The following is a 26,108-nucleotide window of genomic DNA, read 5'->3' on the forward strand; positions in this document are numbered from 1 at the left end:
CAGCCATATCCTGTAGTGATTTTGGTAAATTGTCAAGGTACATTTCCACTTAGATAAGGAGTTTTGCCTGCAGAATGAACAAGAGCTATAGAAATACCAGCTGTACATTAATGCAGAGATTTACTTTGCAAAGCTTTACCTTGCAAATACTATAAACCTCTTCAGCCTACCATGTTATCCGTACAGATATTACCGTTACAGTATCTGTACATTCACGTGTGCTGTACACATAAACTAGCAGTATTTATTCTCCATCTTCAAAGAATTCTTCCAAAGAAATCTTAAAATTAATTTCAGCAAATTATTCAACACATCTCTATCCCCTGTGACTATGGAAAACGTTTTAATGTTGGGCACATTGGAATTAATTTGAAAAGAAAAAAAAACCTAAATGTTCTTTATGATGGGGATGCTTCTAAGAATGCTTCTCCAAGGAACACTTCAAGAGGCAATAAAACAAATGATTGACATACATTTCTCAGCAAGAATTTCATATGATTTGATAGTCTCAAGAGGCCTTTGTTTCTTAGCATTGCAATTGTTTTCTGAATGTTCATAAATATTTTAAGCCAACTTGTGTACAAAACAAAGACATTTGAAACATTAGCTGGTGTTTCACCTGTTATTCCCTTTACTCTACAGATTAAAATACAAAGGGAGGGATTAATCTCATCTCATTCAACTTCTGCTCCTGTGAATTTAATCATCTACACTAAACTAGGTAGACTGATTGAAGAGGAAACCTCTAAAGAAAGATACAAATCTGGAAAGCCAATGCATATTAAAAGACAAAAACCAAAGGGGTAAAAGAAGATAATACTTCCTTCTGCAGGAGCTCCATCGCTGTGCAGCTCGAGTGTTAGCTGAGTTTACATCAGACAAGTTACAAGTGAATATAATAGGAACCTTGGAGAGGTGTGGAATTCCATTTACTGTTTAGCTGGGTGTGTGTGAAGAACATGATTTTATTTTCCTGAGAGAAGAAATGGACCTTTCTTTAGTTACATAACGCTCTCATTTCTGGGCCCACTGAAAATTTAGGTGGGTTTTTCTTCAGACCTACTGTGACTCAAGGAAATTCAGCCTCAGAAATGCCTATGTTGAAGATGTTGATGTCTGCTTGCCAGTGCTTTGGTGTCATGTGGCAAGACCAGGAAAAATAAACGTAAACTTCCTTACCACATTTTTTGTAAATCCCTATAGTTTGGACTCAAGACCATCAGGAAACTTTCTTTATATAAATTAAACATTTTTGGATGACAGTCAATTTACAGTTATTTCTTAAACAGTTTGTAAAACAGTTCTGGTTCTAAAGAGACCCATGGCTTTTTTAGGTATTTAAAAAAAAAAATCAGTTTTTTACTAAGTCTTTGTCCATTATTTACAGACTGAAGTATTAAATATACACAGATACACAATGTGACATGCATACAGTGATCCAATCTTTTCACTTTGGGACTTCTAGATGTATCAGTTCTCAGTGAACTGGTTTTTTTTTTCAAAAGCAAAGTTTTTACTAGTCAGGAGAACATAACTGCACCTTTAAAAAACTAAGGTTTTTGACATCACACACCAAACAGCTGGGGCATGATCAAGCAATTTTAGTAATAGAACAGCATCCGCAGAAGTCAGTGCCAGGCAATGAACAGGTGAGTAAGTGGGACCAGAAGAAGCCAGGATTTATAATGAAGTGGCAAAAATTGCAAAGACAGCAATGAGATGAATATGATGACCATTGTAAGATTAGCTTTTTAATACCAAAATGGGTTGGAGCATAAGCAGACAAACTAGATGAAGCAGGGTAGCAAATACTTTGATACCCACATCCTCTCCAATCCATGTTCTAGTACAAGAAAATTATATCTTCAAAAGCTTCAACCCATTTGAAAACAAAGTTTTCCCACATTTTTCATGTAATAGGAATTGACATTGTTTACACATTGCATATGGAAAAACAAGTAAATCACTTACCAAGGATTAATATAAAATGCCAAAAGATAATCAGTCCAAAGGCATGAGGGTAGCAGAGTTAGGAAAGCAAATACACTTCTACGCCTGTGAGCATTAATAAATAACATACATAAAGATGAAAAAGTGAGGAGAGTTAGTAAGACAAACAGAAATCAGGAGATCAGCAAATTCTATTTTAAAAATCAGCTCATCCCATAAATCCTTCTTTCTTACTTCATAAGAATATTATTAGCATCCCTAGAATTTTTACTCTCAGCCTGACAGCCTCTGCAGGATTTTCAGCTATACAACAAAAAATTCTATATGATCAGAATAAATGTGGTTTATAGTATTGATTCAGGACCATTATTCTAAAATTTAAGAGTAAAAAGGGTATGAAAATATCATCGACAGGTTTATAGCTATTACATAGGTGTTACTAAGTCTATTTTCTGATGTTTTGAGATATTTCAGGACTGACGAGGCTTGTTTTTACCATATACAGCTATGATAATCTCCCGTGTTTGTTCCTGCAAGTGATTCTGTGGATACGAGAAGATCTATATCAGATACAAATTCAGATGCTTCTAATATCTCTTAATACCCTCTATTGAGTTATATTTCTGAAAACATCCACATAACATTTTGGAGAGTGCTTTAAATTACCTCTTAGGTTTTCAAGCTAAACATGGTTTAAACAGTTCTTCTAACTGTGGTGGTTTCTATGAATAACTATTCACATCAGGAAATTGGAGTACAAAATAATTCTAAACTTTTAAATCATTTGCAAACCATTTACCAGATTCTGCTATGCATGAATCCAGTAAACAATCATTTCTGCAGTGGAAGGATTTTTTTTTTTTTTCCAAATACAACCTCAGTGTGTTTTTTCCCCTTCAGAAAATCTGTTGTCTTAAAAAGTAATACCATCCTTCTGCAACTGTTCTAAAGAGGAACCACAAAGTGAAATTTCCTTGTTCAGTACTCTTGGCTCTTAAAAGTCAGTAGATATTGTTTTTTCCCTGACAAACAAGTCACATCAAATGTAATCATCTCTCACCTTAATCTTCCAACCAGTGGAGGAAACTTCTGCCCACATAGTGAAAACTGCAAGTTATGCTTTAATGGGTTTTGCTGCTGCAAAGGAAATGGGCAGTGCAGTTTCTGCAGGGCACCTTCCCCAGGCATTGGGAGGAATTCTGTGGGTCAGCCAGAAGCAAGAGCCTTTTCTAGTTAATCATATGCCATAGCAACTGCAGTATCAGGCCTTAGGGCTCATCAGTTGTTGAGTCTCTATGGGACTGAACTGAGGATGAAATCTGGTTTTCCCTGAACAGATCTCTGGTGCCACAATGAGGTTTCCATTAGGCTCAGAAGAGAGAAGTGATGATTTAGCTGGAATACTCCTCTTTCCTTTAGAAAACTGCAAGTGAGGTTTTTACTTCCTCTTGCCTACAGAGGCAAAAGGAATTATTTAGGCCTGAGCCTTTTTCATCATCGAATCATCACAAGAATTTTCCACACTTTATCAAATCACAGGCTAATGTGATTGCAAACCTAATTAATATTGTTAAACAGATATCTGTTTAAGAGCTCTGATATCTAAACCAATTGATTCCATTCAGCATATGAAAAATGTGTAACTGCCCAGAAAATACAAAATTGTTTTAATGCAGTTATGTAGTCTTTCACATACTGTTCACATGTACTGAACAACTTTACTTAAACAAAGAGATGCAGAGAGTGCTTATACCCTGAAAACTCTGCTGAGCTGATCTTCCCCTAGGAAACAGTGGATATGCCCATGCCTCCCTTACTAGATTCCCTGGAATGACCCCAAGCAAAATGGGTTTCCTCATCCTTCTATCTGTCTTTGGTGCCATAATTTCCATTTGGCTGCCGGGATTGATGGTGAATGTAGTCTTGACATTAAACAGAGCACACAAAACAACTCTCAGATAAATAGGGACCATAAGTTTAGGGCACACTACCATCAGTTACATAAAATTGTGGAGATATTAAGCAGGAATATTTTACCCCAATTTATATTTCTATAACATAATTTATGTGTGTGTACATATATGCATATATCCACATAGATATACACACACATCCATACACATAACAAATCAAGCAACAAGAACCTTCACTTTCACATCCAAACCTATTAATTTCCCTTCCCACAAAAAAAAGTCTTTTATGGTTTTAATAACATCTGTTACCACTTTAATAATTTCATTCAAGCTTGGCTATTTAATTAACGTGAGTGTTTGATCTTCTGCCTTCTTTGCCATTAATATAGTCCAAGCAAGAGAAGCTGCAAGATGGCTTCGTTTGTACAGCATACAGCTGGCTGCTATTAAAGCTGAACCAAGCAAGTGAAGCTTGTTTAATATCCAGTTAATTAGCAGCACAGTGAGGTATTGACAAGATTCACTGGGCTTGTTAGTTCAGTTTGCATGCTTATTAGCAAAAGGCTTGTTGTAGTGCAGTGTCAATCCATTTAATCCCATCCCCACTGGCAGGCTGTGTCCTATAAGATCATGAAAGCAGTTCCCTGCACACCAACTCTTCTTTCCAACTTCTTAGCTATCAACAAAGCTGACCGTGGCTGTAAAATCAAGGCACATATTTTCTTCTTCTTAAATGCTGGAATGGAGCTGACATTATGCTTTTAAATATCTGTGTTTGGACTTGCCTTGAAAAAGAAGAGGCTTTTGCAGAGATTTCTGGTAACAAAACAGTAAACCTTGAGTCCATCATCCCCACTCATTTGATTACCAAAACAGGAATGGAAATGACCATGCTGGTGCCAGTCAGGTTGCTCTCAAAGCCTTTTACTGCTATAAAAGCTAATCCTACAGACTTTCTTTGTTCAAATACTTCTCTTCAGCTGATGGTGCCAGTGCCAGTTTGGAGTCCATAGTCAGTACCTGCAACCTTTGCAGGTGGTTTTCTAGACTAGCAAAAATATGTTTAGGATTTTTTTTCAACAGCACTGAACATTAAGTTACAGTATATATTTGAGTCTTGCAGTTGTAAGGAAATTGTCTTGCAATGTAAGGAAATATTAATTAATGTCACTGCATGAAGACAGTTGCTACTTAGTCATCTACAGGCAAGCTTACTCCTGGATGTAAATATATGGAAGTGCTAATGGATTTATAGATCAAGTTTCCAAAGCTGTGTTATTTTAGGAAATATGTCTGCAAGAGAAAGGAAAAAAAATAACCTCCCAAAATACATCTATGCAACTTGGCTCACATGTACATACATCATTCCCTACTAAAAATAGCAGGTGACAGAATACATGTCATCATTCAAAAAATAAAATACATTCAAGGAATAAAATGCTACATTAGCAGGTATAGTAGTTTAATCCCACAGAGGGACAGCAATGGCATAAAAAATGGGCACTTTAACATTATAGATAATATTTGCCAAAAAGCAGAGATGGGAGAAAACGTAAGCTTTGCTTCAAACACTCACCAGTTATAGGGAAGCTTTCCATCTCTCTCTAAAGATGCAAAATTCACAAAGGTTCCTGCCCCGCATTCCCTGTTTCAGGAAGACCATTAGATAAAAAGTTAGCATTTTGGGATTCACAATGGTTGCAGTGAGCTTGACTTAACAGAGAACTCTCAGAGTTACAGAAAAGTGACGAACACTCACTCACATCTGTGACTAGGTCTGAGATAATATGTAATAAAAAGAACTGAAATCCCTTAACAAAATCAAATCCCTTGTCCAAAACCAATAAATGTTCAGCACCACCTGAGATCAAATTACCTAAAAATGCTTAAAAAGAGTGAAGTGAAACAAGGGAATTGTTAATAAATTTCTCAAATAGATCACATCTTCTATCCAGATTTGTGCTTTCCATAGCCCAGCACTAGCACTGTTTTCTGGCCTCAGTAGTGATGCTAAATATTTACCTTTCTATACTAAATATTCACAGTCCCCACCCTAAGGAGAAGATATTTAATTGTGTCCTTATTACTGGATCATGGTAATTTTGCGTTCGGAAAATAACTGAGGTGAAAAGAAAAAGAATTCCTGAATAACATTCCAGGGAATTTATCACAAGTCCATTATTTTCGGCTATGAATTATAAACTGATTTGACTATTTTTGATTTCTTGATTTAAGCAAACATTTGCTTGCAGCTTCTTACTGGATTTATTTTTTAAAATTTCCTCTGGGGTGTTTATCTTCTGTGGCTAGAAGCAGTGATGAAGAGAAAAAAAAAAGCCTTGGGCTGCCTGCATAGTAATTATATAAGAAAGAGAATTAATTTAGCTGTGATTTTCACAGAGACAGTTACATGTAAAAGGAAGAAATCACATAATGTTCTCTGAAAGAGATAACCTGCAAAATCTGTGTGATGTGGTCATCTATTGCATGGAATACATAGACAAGACACAATATGTAAAATACAGTATCTACTAAGAAGTTAAGTGCAAGATTTTTCACTAAATTTTTTTACATGAAATAATTTCCTTTCTTGACATAGTACAGCAAATTAATAAAAAATATATTACATAGATTATAAAAGGATGACGACTCCAGGACACTTCCAAAACTAGGAGGTAAAACACATATCTAGGGTGTGGAGAAATTGCTGCAGTCCGCAAATGCTGTAACATAACCCACACTAAAGTGAACTGATACAGGTAAGGTCACCTAAAAAAAGGAAATTGAATTTCAATAGTCAGATACAAGTGATTGGTGCAGATAGCTGAAGGTTCTGCCAGAAAACAGTTACTCCTACAAGATAATTTTTTCCTTCCTCTGTGTGCCAGAACAAAATGGGATCATTAAATATATGAGTGAGCAGCAGAACAGGGGATCATCCTGGATTCATGTGTCTCTGTTGCCTAAATGGCTGTGGAAAAAAAAGACTCCAAGCCAAATTAGTAGGAGATAAGATAAGGATACAAAAGTTTTAATGAGCCCCCAGGCTTTCTGGAATACCCCCAGCGCACGCTCCCGAAATACAGATGTCCACAGTTTTTATAATGATTTTTGCCCAATCCCCGTCCTGTTACCACCCAGGTTCTGCCCCCGCCACGCCTCTTGGGAATTGGGTCTGGGGGCGTTTCAGGACCCCCTCTTCTTCATCTTCATCTTCCTCAGAGCACGTAATGTCCTTGGAGGCCTTCCAGAATTCTAGGCCTGAAGGTTGTTGGGTCTATGGTTATATCTTGTTCCGTAGGGTTAGGGTGTTCTTCTACAATTCTACCTTGAAAAAGAGACTAAACAGGCTATGGAATTTAGGGAATTGATAGGGGAATGGGTAACAGGGGTTTGAGCTGGTGTGTTAAGGGTAAAGGGATAATATGCTGCTACTCTAAAATCTACATTTACTACATAACTACTTCTAAGGTCTACAAAAATAAAAAAATTAAAACATCAAAACTCCAAGGTATCACTCTGTATAGATGGCTGCACCCTGGCTGCATAGAAACACAAGATCCAAGTGAGCCCACATGGCCTTTTCTATGCTGCAGTTCCCATTTGAGGGCAGCAAATGCTCTAGAGGGAGACTCAGGACACTGGGCATTATCTTCCCTCATCCCAGGGGTTTGGCTGCCAGGGCTCAGGCCTCACATGGCCTCCGAAATGCAGCATCCTGGACCTGATGAACAAACCATGTTATCTGTTGATACAGAAGATCTGTTCCAAAGCATATGAAAGACTCACAAAGCATCTTGGTGTCCTAGTTGTGTCTGGTTGCCTCAGATCCTAATAATCATTTACATTCCTGACATAACCCTTATAACTCAATCTTATAAAGCTCAAAATGAGACAAAGGTTGAGGCTTATAACTCAGGTCAAGAATGAAAGTAGAGAGAGGAAGAAGACATGCTTCTCCTAAACAGCAACAGGACAACTATTTTGAAGCATCTTGAGTAGCACATTCTTAATTGAAACTACTGTCATAATGTGTTTGTTGTTGTCTGATTTTTTTTGCAATTAGCATAAATCTGGACTTACCTGGCCATTTGTAGATGTTTTCTTCTAAGTACAATAAGAGTCACTAGCAGCAGTCCAATCAGAAGGATACTCAAGATGGCTAACACGGAGATTACCACTACATTGGGATTCATCTCAGTGACTGTAAATACAAAAAATGATTCTCAGTTATTCAATTCAGAAGCACTGACAGCTTTGTTTTGTCATGAATCACGAATTTGATTTTCCTCTTGTTTGAGATTGGCTGAGACAACATTTTTCTCCATAAATGTCATCAAACATTACCCTGATGTTCAGTATTGACACCACAAATTAGGCCTCTGATTTCTAAAACCCAGTACAGAATTGACCCTCTAGTTTATATTTTTCCAAGTCAAACGCCTAGTGGGGTCTTTTCTCAGGACTTTGTAAAGCTGCTTCCCCATCCCATCCACATCTGGCAGCCTTTCCATGACACAAAATACCCCTGGGGCCAACATTACAAAGTGCAGCTTTAGAAAGCAAGGGGAAACAGATGTAGCTGGATAAGGAAGAAGAAAGCAGAGAAGTGCTGCTTACCCATGGTGGAAACCACAATGAAGGTGGGGATGCTGGGGCTATTGTGGCTGAAGGTGGTCACGCTGCAGTTGTAGGAAGTGGCAGGAGTTAGGCTGGAAATGGTCACGACGTGTGAAGAGACGGTGACAGGTTCCTTTAGACATGGGGAAAAAACACACAGAAGTTTGTCTCTCCTCTAAATGCAACAGCACAAATTAGTGCTCCATATATTTGACCAGGTAAAGTAAGATCCGGTGAAAGAAATTAGCACCCTGAAACACAGGGAAGATGATCAGGTAGTCTGGCAGAAAACGAGAGAGGAATAGGGTGAAAACAGCAGCAAGAACAGCCCAGAGCAGCCCAGGGACCTCAAAGCCTTTTGGGGAAGGGAGAATGGGTGCCTCACAGCAGGCTGGTCAGGCACATGCCTGGTGGGGGAAAAAGCTGTGACCTTCAGGACACCCTCAGAGGTGGGCAGTGCTTAGGAGCTCTGGTTACTAAGCCATACAGGCAGGAGGAAAGCATAGTTATTTTTATTCAAAGCACAGCCAAGACAGCTACAACCTCTGTCATCTCTGCCTCTGAGGCAGTTCCTCTGGATGTAAGCCCTTTGAGTGGCCAAAGTGAAAAACAAAGCCAGAGCAAAACCTTTTGGTAATACCTATGATCAGACAGCCTACACCTCAGTTTTTCTAGCTAGAAACTCTTTAAATAACGTATTTATAAAATGTTTTAATTCCTATGACCCTGGTAAACGCTTTTGTGGTTTTTAAATGCCGATACAACAAAACAAACGAAAACAAACACAAGTACTACACGTGCATTGACTTAAGGACAAAGCTCCTGAAGGTCCCCAATTTTCTATACTGTCCAGTAAAACCACAGGTGGTTTGGAGCTGCAGAAACAGAGACACTGAACTGGTCGTTTAGAAAGGGAAGAAGGAGAAGTGTTATGAATGAACTCGAAATGGGGAGTGCAAGATGCTGTAACAAGTCCCAAACACTACTTACAATAGCCTGTTTTCAGTCCTGGCCTAATTCTAGGCTTGCAAGGGCTCCTGTTGTAGTGTAATCCTGAGGTGTATCATGCAGAGGAAATCACATGTACATAAGTGTAAGGGAGGAGACTTTTATTGCCTGAGCTGAAAGGAGGCGCCACTCTTTGGCAATTGGGCTTGGTTGAATGTTTTCCATTTTCCCCCCTGGGAACTTTAAATTAGTCAACCAAAATCCAAGATATTCAAACCTGGAAATCTCTTGCTTTCCATGCAAAATCACAAAGAATTTTCGCCAGTTTAGTTGGAAAGCATCCCTTTTTACAGCTCAAAAAGAAGCCTTTCCCATTTTCTTCACAGAGACAGAAAAGACAGTGATGAATCTAATGAGAAGTGAGCTGACAATCTCTGTGCATTACCCCGTGCCAGATGTTATTGTCAACAAATGTGACACCCACTGAAGCATCTGCCAAATGAAGCAGTCTGTTCTTAAACCAGATCTGCTCTGCCCTAAAGTTGCAAATCCTGTGGTACCTTCCTTGCCTGATCACATTGTTATTTTGAATCTCTCCTAAGTGATAAGTGATAATGACTTCATGATCTTTAGCTATACAGAGTGAAAAAGAAGGAATCTAGATGTGGATTCCAAACTATCCAGAAGATTAAAGTCCATTTAAACATTTTTTTTTGCCTTTAGTCAGTGTCTTTTTCTATTTAAAAAGAATATTAGATAATTCACATTGGTATGCCATAGGATTAAAGAGTGTGCAAATCTGCTTTGTGATGATCAGTGGTTTAAGCAGGTTATTTTTCACTTCTTTACTGAATGATTCCCCCCTATGTGTGACAGTCCACATGAGAAAATGATGTTTCATGGTACGTGATCACAGTGATTCACTATACCATCAGCTAAACCACAAAGTAAACCTCACACATTGCACTGAATGTCAAGGAATTAAATTTACTACTGCTCTCTGTTTTTCACTGAACAGCATTTTCAGTTTAAACACTCCTGTATTCAGGTGGCCTCTGAGCACAGGTACCTAACTGGACAGAGAGAATAGAAGCCTCATTTCTGGGGCTGAGAAAGTGGGTCTTGAAGAAAATACCCTGAGATAAAATGCATGAGGAACAGCCACATTTGCAGCAGAAAGGTACTCCTTGAATAGCAATGAAGCTACTACTGAACTTAACTGGGATTACTACTTAACAGATCTCAAAACCAGAAATAAAGTATGCCAGAAATAAATAGGTGCTGCATAAAAGATCTCAAGGCATCTAAATATGTCTATTTTTCCCATTCCTTATCAAGTTAGCTGACCATTTTTCCCTTCTTGCTAATTGACATTCCCTTAAGTTTTGTGGTCCTTTAGGTTTTGCATGGTATTGTAGATCCATTTTCATGAGTAGCCAGAGCCTGGCACTGTTGGATTCACATAGCTTCAACTGTCCAACTAGTTATCTCATCAATAAGATAGAAGCCATTCTTAATACTGGAAAATAACAAAATATTTTAGTATTTGAAATGCTTTAGTAGTTTAGCTTTTAAAGGCTTAATTCTGAACCACCTTATCACATTTGATATAAAATATCATTGGGCTTTACATGCACATGCCAACTAGCAGAAGCCAAACCAGAAAGATGAAAGGCCCAGTCTCACTTTCAGAGACAAAGAGCAGAAACCAAAGAAGAGAGGCTTACATACCTGGACTTTTGTTTCCTGACCAGATCCAGCCTGCTGGCAGTAGACTTCAAAAAAATCAGCCACTCCTTCTTCCACCCAGAGCAGCGTCACAGAGGTCTGAGTCTTGTTGACAGCAAACAATGACTTTGGAGGGGCTGGTTCTGATTAAGAAGAAAAAAAAATCTCCTTTTATTAAGCTTATCTTTAAGTTTCCAGACAACTGAGAAAAATGAAAAAAAAAAAAAAAAAAAAAAAAAAAAAAAGCAATACCAGATGCCCTTTTATCCTTCATTTTCTTCAGATAAATTCTGCCAGTGTAAAACCTCTCATGATGATAGACTACCACTGTAAAATGGGAAGATGATGAAGTGTGTTGGTTTTTCTTCTCTATTTAAACTGTTCTCTATTTGGACAGATGGATAATTACTTCACTTCCCTTTTCAACAGAGCCCTTGTTTGAGGATGATCAGTGGATTCTATTAATAGAACAATGCTAGCAGAAAGTCTTCCAGAGAAGATGACTGTCCACCTGTTAGTAATGCATTTGGCCTGAGAAAGCTCTTCTTCTAAAGGCCTGTCCCAGCAGATGATAAAGAAGCAGCTTCCCACAAGCAAAGAGTGTCTAGGTTCATTTAATTGTTGCAGAGGAAATATTTAGTCAATTACCAGTTTAAAGAAACACTTGTAGTCTTTTTTTGGGGTTTTTTTTTCCCCAGGCTAACATTTAAGGGCCTTAGGCATCCTGGGCTCTTCTGGTTTGCCTCCAGAGACTGCAAAGTTTGGGTTCTAAATTTCTGAACTGTTCTCCACAGTTTTCAGATTTTCTAATCTATGGATGTTTAATTAAAGCTGCCATTCTCAATCATTGAACTGATTCCAGGATTTTGACACACTGCATACAATGAGCGATGCACAAGAACATTTTGGTTTTATTCTTTCCCTTCACAAATAATTTGTTATTCTCATTCTGTGAGAGGCTGTCATAGGAACCTGGATGTGATGTGTAAGATCCACCACACAAAAAGGCACAAAGGACTTGTTCAAGTAGTTATAGACATTTTGGAGACATATCTGATCCTGAAATAATCAGATCTGTGTTGGAGGCCGCCAAAATTACATTGTCATTATGGAGAGAGTTGGGCAGGGACTGAAGCACGTTCACATGTGTCACAGGGATTGCAGTGTATATATTGTCCCAGCACTACAAAGGAAAGCATCCTTCTCCCATAATTACACCCATATATCTGCTCTTGGATTCAGAAACATTCCATCCCTCACTCCAGGTAAAAAAATAGCCTCAATTAAAATATAAGGTTTGCATTTGGGAATCGTCCCAAGCAAATCCTCCTTTTGCCTCCAGCAAATGGCTTGATTTTTCTGCAAGTGGAAAGTTGCCAGGATGAAGCAAACATCATAGAGGGAAGAACATTTGGCAGGAATGCTGAAGTGACTGCCAAGTCGTCTATCACTTGGAGTCAGTTTCCACTACTGCTAATTACAATTCCCATTGCTCCTCTTGGAAACAGAGAGAAGGAAAACCTCTGGTAAAACACCCTTATTATTGTCTATTCGAAGTTCAGACATCACAGAGCAAAAAACCCAAAACTCAACCCAACAAAAAAACCCACACCAAGAAGTCTAGAAGGGATTTATCAAAACAGAATTCATTTCACCTTTTTGTTGTCGTAAATGAAAGGTGAAATACCCATCTCAGCCTGTCCCTAAGGAAAGAACAGGAGGATACAACTATGCTGCAGGGTGTACAATATGAATAACACTTGTGGACCAGTCTGAAAGATAAAGCTAGCTGGTATTTTGAAACATCCCCCTAGAATCTTTGGACAATTGCAGCAGGGGGTTGTACTCACCCTCACACACCCACCCACTCAGCCAGGGACAAATACACATGTGACTGCACACAGAAATGAGGCATGGGGAAAACAGTGGACAGGACTTGCATAGGGAAGAAAAGATTCATAGAATTTGTCTACATCTTTCAAATATTGCCTTTGGTCAAAAGACCTGGAAGAACTTTAGATTGTTGTGTCTGCACTGCTTACCCCAGCACTGTTTAAGCAATTTGACTAAGAGTTTTGAAAAACAGGAATGGACAATGGTTGCTTCAAAACCTCTAATCCAATCAGAAATTATAGAGTACTTTAAACTCACTTCTTTCACTGTGACTCACAAGAGCTTTATTATTCATGTAGGGAAGATAATCCAGTTTGAAATCACAAACTTTTCTTTACCCACCTTCACAGTGGAGTTAATGCTTGTTGAAGCAGTCTGGCACACTTGGAATTTTCACAGTTTTAGATACCTAAGGCTCAACAATTGTAAGTACATTCAAAAGAGAAGTAAAATTTCTTAAGGTACAATGGTGCAGTGTCCAGTCTTCCTCCCAGGTAAAGAAAGATGTTAGGCAGAAAGTTGTATTTTAAAGTCTTACCTTAAGGATCAAGTTCTCAAGTTGTCTTTTGTTTGAGTACATTACACATATTTCTCTAAGAACAAAGGTGGGTTCCACAACCCCAAATCTGACTGTTTTTATCAAGAGCACTGTCATTGATTTGTATTTAAGGGTGTATTTTTGTTGTTGGAAGACTATGCAGATGTCCAGAGAGAGAGGAGGGGAGGCAGGAAAGCAGACCAGGTGGCATCTGCCAGGAGTGCAGACCCAAAAATAGGTTTCTCAGAAACAAGGAAGATTCCACTTTTTATTGAAAAATAATCTGTGAAGCCTGAGTTGCCATTCTCAAAACCTGCATGTGTTCAAGACCTTAGGGAAGCAACTATGAAGTTGAGTTGTTGTCTCAGAGAGGCACTAAGCGACTTCCACTCTCCTACTTCCATTTACAGTCAAATTCTGACATTCTTCCTCCTCTTGAGCAAAACTGTTTTAGATGAGTAGCTTCACATGCAGGAATGAAACAATATTCAGAGCTAGGTGGGGTGAAAATTGCAGCTTTGCAAAAGAAATGGGGTCACAGGTACATAATTCTGAAATAAGGAAAGTGCTGCATCTGCTGACAGAGTTACTTTTACAGTCAAACAAGAGAAGGAGTGAGTTTATAATTTACAAACAAACATTTCTTACCCAATTTTACAAGCTGGGGTAGGGAAGTATTGCTGCCTCTTTCAGTACAAGCAATCACTGAAAGGTTGTAGATGTCCCCCGGAGGCAAGCTCAACACTGCAGTCATCACATTGCGTGTTACCTAAACAATTAGACACACCAACTTAAATATGATGCAAACCATACACCTTCCTTGCAAAATTAATCTGGTTATTCAATACATTACAAAGAAAGTTCTGTGCATCACAGCAGATGTCTTCTGCATACTCTAGGCTTGCTACATGAATTAGTTCCCACTAACACAAACTATGAAAGCATTAATGCTTGGCAGAATAGCATAATGCAAAAACAAGCCAATCTTAGGCTGCACTTTCCATATGAAAATTTATGGAGAAAGAAAAATTCTCTCACACACTGAGAGGACTCTTGCTTCTAGATATTTCAAGTTGTGCAAAATGCTAAAATGCTAAACAGGCCATGGACTTGGGTACGTTGCAATTCTAGAGGAATTTAAATCAGCTCAGATACCTCTAAGAAGAACACACAAGTGACATATAGGCAAAGCCTTTGTATATCCTACAAACCCGAAAATTAAAACCACCTTGGCAAGTCTAACACCTGCCTGGAGACCTGTTGACTTGACAATAGATCTCAGAGTCTGACTTCGTTCATCCACAAGTTTGAAATCAGATATGACCCAAAACCGAGCTGAGCTTCAAAAGACTGTGAATAACTTTTTCCTGTTATTATAGTGGTAGCCTCCTCACTTCTCCAGTGTCATGGAGAAGGATGCAGAACTCAAAACAAACTGGTTTTGGAGCAATTGCACACTATCTACAAAGGGCATTGTTCAGGAATCTCATGCTGTTTTTCATAGTCACTTAAATTTCAAGATGAATTTTCTGTTGCAAGTTCTGAATAAAGACTAATAGGGCTCTGCACAAAATTTTCACCACTTCTCTAAAATCTGACCGACTCCTATGGAGTCTTGGGAAATACACAAGTAGTAGGAAGAAAAAGTCACCATTGTTTGACAGTGTTTCTGATTTATCTCAATAATCTCGTAAGAAAAACAACCATAATAACAATCTTAACAATCTCAGTAAATCATATTATAAGACTGCAATATAGTATGATTTTTAAAGGAAACAATTTCTGAAAGTGACGAACAGTTTAGGAGAACAGGTACACCCTTATGCCTGCAAGTGTGTACCCATATTTACCCATATGAGCAGGACCATAAAAGTTAGTTATAAAAAGGCTGCTGCAGGATTTTCCTGAAGAATACTCTCTGGGTTCCCTTGTCTTGAAAAGAATATAAAGACAAACATTTCTAAAGACATCCCTAAAGCTTTTATTTTATTTGCGGATATACTGTATTGTAGATACTCTCTATTTTTAATCTTTTTGATTACATATTCAATTTTATTTTAAATTTGATTTCATATTAAATGTTTATTTTATATTCATTTAATATACAATTTTCATATTCAATGAAGGCACAGTTTGAACTTAATCTTGCCATTTCTGTTAAGGATAATAAGAAGTCTTTCTACAGATACATCAATAGCAAAGGAAGGGGCAAGGAAACCCTCCATTTTTTGTTGGATATGGGGGGGGGAATAGTTATCAAAGATGAGGAAAAGGCTGAGGTATTTAACACCTTCTTTGCCTCAGTTCTCAACAGTAAGACAGGTTGTCCTGAGGACAGCTGGCTTCTGGAGCTTTCTAGACAGAGATAAGAAGCTGAATAGCCCCCCCTGTAATCCAGGAGGAAACAGATAGTGACCTGCTGAGCCACTTGGATGCTCACAAGTCTATGGGACCCAATGGGATCCACCCAAGGGTGGTGAGGGAGCTGGTGGAAAAGCTTGCCATGCTGCTCTGCATCCTTTACCAACAGTCCTGACTCACTGGGGAGGTCCCAGATGATTGGAAGATGGCAAATGTCATGCGCATCCACAAAAAGGACTGGAAAGGGGACCTGGGAAACTCCAGGCCTGTCAGCCTGACCTCAGTACATGGCAAGGTTATGGAGCAGATCATCCTAAGTGCAATCACACAACACCTACAGGATGGACAAGGGATCAGCCTGGTGGATGAGGGGAAGGCTGTGGATGTGTCTACCTGGACTTCAGCAAAGCCTTTGACACTGTCTCCCATAATATACTCCTGGAAAAGCTGGCAGCTCATGGCTTGGACAGGAGCACTCTGTGCTGGGTTAAGAACTGGCTGGAGGGCCGGGCCCAGAGAGTGCTGGTGAATGGGGCTGCACCCCATTGGCAGCCGGTCACCAGTGGTGTCCCCCAGGGATCAGTGCTGGGCTCAGTCCTGTTTAACATCTTTATCGATGATTTAGATGAGGGGATTGAGTCCATCATCAGCAAATTTGCAGATGACACCAAGTTGGGAGGGAATGTTGATCTGCTGGAAGGCAGGAGGGCTCTGCAGAGGGATCTGGATAGGCTGGAGAGTTGGGCTGATTCCAACAGGATGAAGTTCAACAAGGCCAAGTGCCGGGTCCTGCACTTTGGTCACAACAACCCCTGCAGCGCTACAGGCTGGGCACAGAGTGGCTGGAGAGCAGCCAGGCAGAAAGAGATCTGGGAGTTTGGATCCTCAGAAAGCTGAACATGAGCCAGAGTGTGCCCAGGTGGCCAAGAAGGCCAATGGCATCCTGGCCTGGATCAGGAACAGTGTGGCCAGTAGGAGCAGGGAAGTGATCTTTCCCCTGTACTCAGAGCTGGTGAGGCCACACCTGGAGTGCTGTGTCCAGTTCTGGGCCCCTCAGTTCAGGAAGGATATTGAGGTGCTGGAGCAGGTCCAGAGAAGAGCAACAAAGCTGGTGAAGGGACTTGAGCACAAGTCCTATGAGGAGAGATTGAGGGAGCTGGGGTTGTTTAGCCTGGAGAAGAGGAGGCTCAGGAGAGACCTCATCACTCTCTACAACTCCCTGAAAGGAAGTTGTACCCAGGTGGAGGTTGGTCTCTTCTCCCAGACAACTATCAGTAAGATAAGAGAGCATAAGCTCTACCAGGCGAGGTTTAGGTTGGATATTAGGAGGAAATTCTTTACAAGAGGGTAATCAGACATTGGAATGGACTGCCCAAGGGAAGTGGTGGATTCTCTCCAGTCCCTGGAGGTTTTTAAGATGAGACTGGATGTGGCACTTAGTGCCATGGTCTAGTAACCATGGTGGTAGTGAATCAAGGGTTGGACTTGATGATCTCAGAGTTCTTTTCCAACCCTGCTGATTCTATGATTCTATGAATGGCACAGAAATTAGATTTTTACTGGAAGAATAATAACCTTACTGAGATCATGACTTTTAGAAGGAAGAGTAGAGAGGGATATCATTGCAAAAGTTTTTTAGAATTCAGTTATTAGATTATTTTATTTATAGGAAGAAAAATAAAATATAGAGGTTTTTTCCTTGTTTGAAACAAAGATCCAAATAGGGAAAGTTCCTGCACTTCAGAAACGTCATCAGTTGTACTAATCACATAATTAGATTCATGCTGGAACAAGCTCCAGATGGATGCACTCTTGCAGCCATAAGGAATCCAATGAAAGCTAAGTTACTACATATAAATTAAAACAAAAATTGTTGAAGAATTTACACTTCTGCTGAAAATACACTTTCAATTCAGCATCTACTAAGTCTTCAGCAAAAGGGAAAACTTTCCCTTGAAAAAGGCCAGACACCTTTCTCTTGAAAAAGACTGAACACTTTCTTCCTGCCAACAACTGAAAGGCCAATACTGGACAGTCACAGGCCACAGGTTGTATGAAGCTCCACTGCTGGCCATACACATTCCTGCTCTGCAGTGCTCCTCCACTATTGCAAACACTTCTCACTGTATGTCCAGGGGCTGCTCTTTTACTTCAGCTTAAACCTTCATCTCACTACCTTTCTGCATCATGACTTTAATCCATAATTGGTGCTGCCAGATTTCTTTTACCAAGTGAATTTTCAAAATGTTCAAGAGAATGGACCAAGAACACATCTAAATATCTAGCAGTTTTCTAAGAAGTGCACACATTCTGTGTGAAATCATCATCCCATTAGTTAGTGAAACTTGTATTCAAACATAAAATGAAAACCACATAATTTATAAGGATTTCTTAAATAACATCAGGAAACGGAAAGTGATAGCACCTGGCTTGAATGAACTAAAGAAAACTCAACCAGTAATGTACTCTGGTTGTTAATACCTAAAAAGTGAAAACCCATATCTCTGTTCAATAAAAAAAATACTGTTTTACTGTCTGCAGCTCGGAAGTTTACAAGCTATTTTAAAATTATCTAAATTACCGGATCACCACAGAAACATTTTGTTCACTGGCTATTTTGAGATCTCAAGTCTTTGGAAGTACATGCTAATACTACGAAACTTTAAATTGCTGCAACTTTGTAATACAAAGTTGTACTACAAAGTTGGCTCAGGAAAGGAAGCCAAACCAAACCAAGCACGTAACAGCACCCTCCTCCCTCCCCCAAAAAAGAATAAAAAAGCCTAGAGAAATGAGCAACACAGTCCCCACTCACACTTACACTCTTCTTGATTTTTTTCTTTCCTTCTGCAATGACCATCCAATGCAGCATCCTGGAATGAGAAAGGTCAGTACCATCTTCTCCATAGGTCCAGGTGACATACAAAAGGTGGTTGTAATATTCTGTGGAGGTAATCTCCGGTGCCACTGGTGCTGAAGGAAGAAGGCATGTGTGTTATAGACAGGGTCTAACACAGTCAAGCTCCAGTTGATTACCAAATCTAGTAATAAACTCTGGATCCTTCCTCAAAGGATACTGTTGTGAAGAGAATATCACAAAGTTAGCAGAAAAGTAGTAGAAAAAGCTACTGCATCTGAGCTTTAGCTGAAAGATATGAAAGCTATCACTGAACCTGGGAGATAATCAGAACAAAAATACACTTCTTTTTGCAATCTTTCACTTAAAAAAAAAAAATCACAAAGCTACTGGCTGATACAAATGATTTTTTGAGTCAACATTTATAACTATCAAGCTAAAAGCCTTACATATTGCTTCATTGTGTTATTGCACTGAAAAGAAACAATGAATTGGTACACTGAGTAATTGTGATAGCTTTTCCACAGGAAAAAATGCCATCTTTTCACTGAGCTCACATCTTTCTAAGAGGAAAAGCCCAAAACCTGCAGTTTTACAAAGAACAACTTTTGCATGAAAGGTACGGACCACCTTTGTTCCCAGGGTGAAAGTCCCACCACCACAGAGAGCAGCCACAGCTGACTGCCATCTAAGCACCAAGTGTCCAACCTACAGGCACGTGGTAGCTACATTATTAGGTATAAGGTGAAACAGGTCTTGTCCATCCTCTTCCTCCCCACTCCCAGCTCCTACCCAGTACTGTCCTCTGTGCTGCACAGCTCAGACTGCCCCACCACAGGCTGTTTGATGGCTTGTTTTGTGCTTGTCCTTGGCTCCCTGTGTAGCCCAAGAACCATAGAATCATTTAGGGTAGAAAAGGCCTTTAAGATCGAGTCCAGTCATTACTCAGCAGTGCAATATCCGTCACTAAACCATGTCCCTAAGCAACACACCCACATGTCTTTCAAATACCTACAGGGATTGTGACTCGACCACCTCCCCTAGTTGGGTCTCTTACCATCTGTGTCAGGAAGCTCTACACTCCACATACTTTATTTCCAGCAGACGTCTGGTAAGCTGAAGTCCCTCTAAAGAACAAGGGTTGGCAACTGAGAGACTTCTCCCAGCAGCTTACAGAATCCTTATCATGGAGCTCTGTCAATGAGAAGAGGAGTTCTCTACTTGGGCACACCTCCCACGGGGTTGCTCACTTCTGCTGTTAGTGCTGGCCTAAAAGCAGGGCAGTTCCTGCAGCTGGGTCCCTGGGGCACCTGGGGCACCATGTGTTCCCACTGGAGCTCTGCCTGGGCAGCTGCACCTGCTGTGGTGGGTGCAGACCTTAGGGAGTCTGTGGCTTTCTAGCAGGTGGACACCATTGCTCCCTGGTTGAATTGGCAGGGCTTCAGCACTCTCCCTGCATGCCTTTCTGCACAAGCTGCCACACCAGCTGCTGTGCCATGTCCTGTTTTGCCTGCCCTGTTTGTGGCACTCCTGGTCACTGATGCTACCCATATGTGGGATGGCAGAAGAAAGATAGCAAGCTCCAGAACAACTCATCTCCTCCTAAAACAGGTATTCAAGATGAGAATTACCTCCTGGAGGTGTGTCCCCACTAACGGCAGAGGGAGCATAGTTGGTCAGCACACCTTGATTGCCTAATTAGAAGTTGCAGGTCCCTAGTGAGGAGTTAATACTGAATAGAAACCCAAAAGTGAAAGTCAGTGATGAGTAAAGATCTCAGCCCCCTCTCAAAGTGATAGCAGTGGGATAACCTGGATAAAACAGGGAAACATATGAATCTCTATGCTTGGCAGATTCTTAGGCAGCAACATAAGGAAAATGGTATGAACTGATTGGTCTTCCTCTGCACATTGCCCATGGAGTCCAGTGTGTTTCTGCAAAGGCAGGTCAGATGCAGCTGCCTCCCTACCACCAGAGTCTTGGAAGCCAGCACAGCCGCGGGTGCCAGCCGCCGAGAGGAGACGCAGGACAGCCTCGGAGCTCAGGTTTGTCTGAAGGGGCCACAAGATGTCACTGCTGCTTTCACAAAGGCTCCTATGACTGGCATTGAGATATTCGTTGGCGAACAGATTTACTGAAGTAATTGCTGAGGAAGGCAGCAAATACAATGCACGGACAATTTAGAGCCATTTAGAAACGTTTAGTAAGATTATTCTCCCAAATTCATCATGAAGATGCTCTTTTATGCTGTTGAGAGGAAAAAGCCTAATTTATTTAAAGCAATGTTTCTTTTAACTTTAAGAGTTCCCAGTCCATCCCTTCACACAGATTCTGCATTCCTTACAATTTAAGGTAACAACTGGCATGAATATTATACACTAATAGCAATTTCCCCCTGTACCTTATTACTGATGACATGCTTTCCCTCTTAACGTTCACACACATGGTTGTTTTCGGTGTCTTACAACGAATGTCCAGGACATGTGAAATGAGACCAAGGGCCAGGGCTTGTGTGACCCACTGCTCTAGCTCCATGTGCCACTGGGAGCTGAGTGGCACAGAGAGGCTTTAGGAAATTACATCCCACTGCTGACCTGGTCCAAAGTGACAGCTAAAAGCATCCACATGCAGCAGATGGGGTGACAGTCACCAATATCAAGAGCCTGTCTTTCTTGCTCCTTTTGCTTCTCCAAAGATAAAAGCATTCTCACTGTAAAAAGAAAATGCTGGTGGTCTAAAGAGCCCTTACTTATGATTGCTTTAAATCCAGCTGTTTACAGCAGGTGGCATTAAACTCATTAGCCACCACAGCAACACAATCTCTCCCTGAGTTAAAATAACAGTGTTCAACTGCTGCTGCAGGAGCCTGAGAGAACAAATGCTGCTTCTGACAAGTCTCTTGGATCCCCAAATCTCTCTGATGCTCCAGCGGACATCTGACCAGTTGTTGTGGGAGAGAGCTATATATCATCCGATCCCTTTTCATTCAAGTACTGCAGTTCAGTAAAGCCTCAGCCTCACTATAGACTCCATGCAAGCAGTGGGATCCTGCTTTAGAGAAATGGTTTGCTCTGAGCTTTCTGCAAGGTGCGTTCCCAAACTCCCAGATGATCCTTCTACTTTGTTTTTAAAACTCAAGCTTATGTTCCAGGTGCAGAGGTTAGTTCTCCAGTTATACAGAGAAGAACTGACAGATGGCGTACTGTCAAGACTCTGTGAAACCTCCACTCCAGTATTTTAAAATTTAGGGCTTTTTGGTGTGGTTTGTTATTTGTTTTAATTCCTGGCAACCTGTGCAGGGGAGGTAGCACTTTTGGAATAATGCAGGAAGAGACCAAGTACTCCATAAAACCATCTGTTCCCTCTCTGAAAAGAAAGAAGCTGAGGGTGATAAAGAACTCCGCAGCCTCTTGATAACTTGAAGGAGTGAAAAGGCAGCACCTACTGGGAAAAAACATTTCAAACCTGCAGACATGACAAACTGGCATGCCAGGTTCTCACAAGTTAGCCCGACAGCAGTCCCTGGACAAAGTTGAGGAGACTGCAAGTAATAAGGCAATCAGAAGATAGGAGTGTGGTGACCATCTGTTGATAAGAGCTTGTAGTTTAACTAAATCAGCTTTCTTTGTTAGGACTCTTCACTTTTTATTAGCTCGTTGCTATTCAACATTTCCACCAATACTCTGGAAAAGCAGTGTTGATCAACCATGCAAGTAATGTGGCAAGTAGAGGATTTGGACAGTGCTGTGCTTCAAATTATTGCCCCCTAAGGTGGGCCTGCTCAGACAAAATGTATTTCAAAGTGCCAGGTGCAAAGTTGAGGTTTTTAGGAAAATGGCATGTAGACAACATTTCCCAAATGATAAATTCTGTTAGAAGACACATAGTAGAAGTAAATCAACACAGATCTTCAGTGTCATGTTACAACAAATGAGTCATCTAGATACACAAATGGGAGAGCTTTGAATAGGGAGCTGATTTTGCTTCTCAGGGAGTATTCAGCAGGCTGGTATTATACTTCCAGTTTTTATGTATTTTATAAAGACAGTAAAAATTAGAAAGGCAGAGTAGGGAAAAAAGTAACATAAGAAAACACCTTATAGTGAAAACACCCAAAGAGTTCAATGGAAGCAATTTATTACCAGAAAAAAAAGTGAAGCTAAATTCTGTATAGAGAGCAGAAAGAAAAGCTTTGTGTCTCTTCAATCAATAAGATTGCAACAAGAATTTTGAACTGTATATTAAAACTAGAACAATTCAGATCAGAAATACAGGGTGTAAACCTTTGAAAATGAGAGGAATTAACTATCGATACAAATTTCTAGTTGGATATTTTCACTAAGGACCAGGTGACCTTTTTTAAGAGAGGTTTTGTCACTCATAAATGTATGACATTAAGAGATTTATCAATTTCTGGTTTTCTCTACATCTGCTAGTTAAAAAGTTGATCCATTTTTCATTTAACAGCAGTAGCAGTCCTTACTGTCATCATACAGAGATTCAGACTGATACTGATGACAGCTTATATTTTAGAAGAACCTTAATCTCCCTCATTTCTGCTTCAGGTTTCCAGAGACACAATATTGAAGTGAGTGTCTCACTGGAATATTTCTACTCTAAAATGCTAGCCTGGTACCCAAACCTGTTGGAAAAGACATTTCTTCCCTCATACAGCAACCAACCAGCTGGAAAATTGCTTCTTTACAGTGCTACAGAAAAGTTGATTGATGCCAAAGGACAATGAATATCCCTGGAGACCCTTTACTAGGCTATGGTGGGTGTTATGAGTTTCTGATACACCGGAAAAGTGCCAGAATTTGTCTGCAGTGTAGCTTAGGATCAGACATTTCAGTATGGGAAGCTTTCTGTTGGCTTCAGTGGAGCTACGATTTAACTCGCTGATAACTTTTCTGTTGTGGGTCCATCAGGCACAGGCACTGTATTAAATACAACTGCAAATGGCTCTTATTTGGTTACTTCCTCAGGTACATTCTTTCAGCCTCTCACAAACAGAAAATCTGGGACTAGGTTGGTATCTGCTTTGGAGTGCGTGGCTGGGACATCATAGCCTGATTTTTCTCACCTATACTTCTGCAAAGTGAACTAAACAGTGGCACATAAAAGCAAAATGATTCAATGGGAATGAATTTGACCTAGCCAGCCTGGAACATGTGGCAAGGTGCTAACAGGACCTGTTTTATGCCAGTCCCTCAATGGCTGATCTGCAGGACATACTGAAGATTCAAACCCAAAGAATCTAACAAGAGATGCCAGAGTGTGTTAACTACATGGATGGTCTCAACTGAAAGAGGGCAATCCATGTGGTTATATCAATTCACTGCAGCTGAGAATCCAGATTACGAATGACTTGTCAGCAAATATATGGAAAAGTGTTTCATAATATTAGGAGCCCTAAGAATTCAGGTTTACTTATTTACCTATTAACTTCTCCATGCATCAAGCATATAGTGTGGTAAAAAATGAGCAGGACCATTGGCCCTCACTGGAGCCATGTGCATTCAGCTGATTGGAGGACTGGAACAGAGTAACCAAGCACTGTGCTTGGCACAGGAAAATTTTATATATATATTCCTTTAAAGCAGCCCTCAGAGCCTTCCTTAAAAATAAAACAATAAAACAAAAAAACCCAAACCCAAACAAAACCACTTAGTCGATAAATATCCTAACTTGCAACTATCTGTAGGTGAAGCACAACACCTAAGTCAGACTCTCTCTGTGCTTCTGCTCCCAGGAGCACTCCCACAGTTTTTTCAGCTGGTTGCTTACCTGTTATGAAGCTGATGGTGGAACTGTCACAGCAGCTCAGCTCTGGGTCCCCCCAGGTCACCATGGTGACCCGGAAATTATAATACCAAGCAGGCAGCAGGTTGGCTATTCTCTGTAAAGAGACAAAAGGCAAAGAGCAGCTGAGGAGAAAATTCACCAGCATGAGATATGACTTATGAAATACAATTATATTTATAAATCTAGTGCCCACACTCATTTTTCTGAGCTCCCATTCCTTACTTCAGTCAAAATCTTTGAAATTTGGCCTTTCAATTTATTAAAAAACCTGAGCAAACAGTTGTGGTGGCTCTGCTGCTCACCCACCTCACCTGGTGCCAGGTCCTACCTGCCATGAGAACCTCTCATTGATTTCCAGGGCAGTTAGAAAAACACCCACAGAGCAATCTTCCATCACAAAATTCTGATTTGATGAAGGCAAAATATTTAACTGGAATATGCAGGCTTTTCTATTTTGATTAAATAGATTTTGAGAATAATTAAAAGCCATGTTTTTGACTCAAATATTGTAATTTTAAAAGATGTATTTTTTCCAATTTTCAAAGTGTATTTCACTTTCCATTATCATTTATTACAAATGAAATATGAATGAAACATAAATTACTTATGAAACATGAATTAGATATGCAAATATAAATGAGATATAAATGAAGTATAAAATGCAATATATGTTATAATACCACATGCAATATTTAGGTTATTTTCAAACACTTCCATTGACATTGCAAAACACTTAAAATATTTAATTTTTATGTTTAAATGAAAAACCTCATGATATTCTTAAAATTCAAAACAAAAGCAAATTGGAAATAATGAACATTTTCAACAAAGTGGAAATAATTGCTATTTTTACAGATCTGTTGTTTGCAGAGGCCTTTTTTTTTGTCCAGTTACTACAAGGCAGTGCAAATACAGAGTTTGTTATCTATCTTTATGATTTTGGGCAAAGGTTGTATCCAAATTGGCACCGAAATCTTGAAGATGCTTGGACTTCTCCTGACATGCCCCTGGTGTAATATTTAAAATACCAACACCACTTTGACAACTTTAAAGTAAGTTACAGAGCACAAAATTAATGAAGCAACTAAACAGACTGAAAAGACAAATTCACTTCTGAAGGTTCTCACCAACTCTTAGGACTTCAGGAAATAATATCTGATGATTCCAGCTGCTGGATTTTGATTCCCCTGCCTTCTGACTGTTGCTCCAGAATACACCACTCACAGACATCAGTAGATCATTGGGAAAGTTTTGGGACATAGTGGGATTCTGGAGCACCACTAGAGAACCCATAACAAAAATTCACCAGTACCTACGTGTATGTTAAATACCATAACAGAGGAACAGGGAGACATTCTTTTCCTAATTCAGGCTTACTCTCTAAAATTATTCTTTAAGAAATGCTCACTTTAGCTATGGTAATGCACTGTCAAATTTCAGACTGAAATCCAGACAAAGGCTTCCTTAAGCAGGATTTGCAACAGTAAGGGACAAC

The 26,108-nt window shown here is 39.8% G+C and overlaps 1 protein-coding gene across 2 annotated transcripts in view; it reads right to left on the reverse strand.

Annotated features, from left to right (window-relative positions):
- Positions 1-26,108, reverse strand: part of PTPRO (protein tyrosine phosphatase receptor type O) — a 152,077-nt gene that overhangs the window by 17,241 nt on the left and 108,728 nt on the right. The window contains exons 10-17 of one of the 2 annotated variants that reach the window (XM_050323350.1): positions 24,596-24,707; positions 18,773-18,924; positions 14,239-14,359; positions 11,163-11,302; positions 8,484-8,616; positions 7,947-8,067; positions 5,440-5,508; positions 1,972-2,055 (exon numbers count right to left, since the gene is read on the reverse strand). In XM_050323350.1, coding sequence (XP_050179307.1) covers positions 1,972-2,055; positions 5,440-5,508; positions 7,947-8,067; positions 8,484-8,616; positions 11,163-11,302; positions 14,239-14,359; positions 18,773-18,924; positions 24,596-24,707 — 932 coding nt within the window. The remainder of the gene's footprint in view (positions 1-1,971; positions 2,056-5,439; positions 5,509-7,946; positions 8,068-8,483; positions 8,617-11,162; positions 11,303-14,238; positions 14,360-18,772; positions 18,925-24,595; positions 24,708-26,108) is intronic. The other variant, XM_050323351.1, reaches the window with a different exon arrangement.

This window comes from Myiozetetes cayanensis, unplaced genomic scaffold (assembly GCF_022539395.1).
Source record: "Myiozetetes cayanensis isolate MyiCay16 unplaced genomic scaffold, myiCay2020 scf3, whole genome shotgun sequence".
Taxonomy (NCBI): domain Eukaryota; kingdom Metazoa; phylum Chordata; class Aves; order Passeriformes; family Tyrannidae; genus Myiozetetes; species Myiozetetes cayanensis.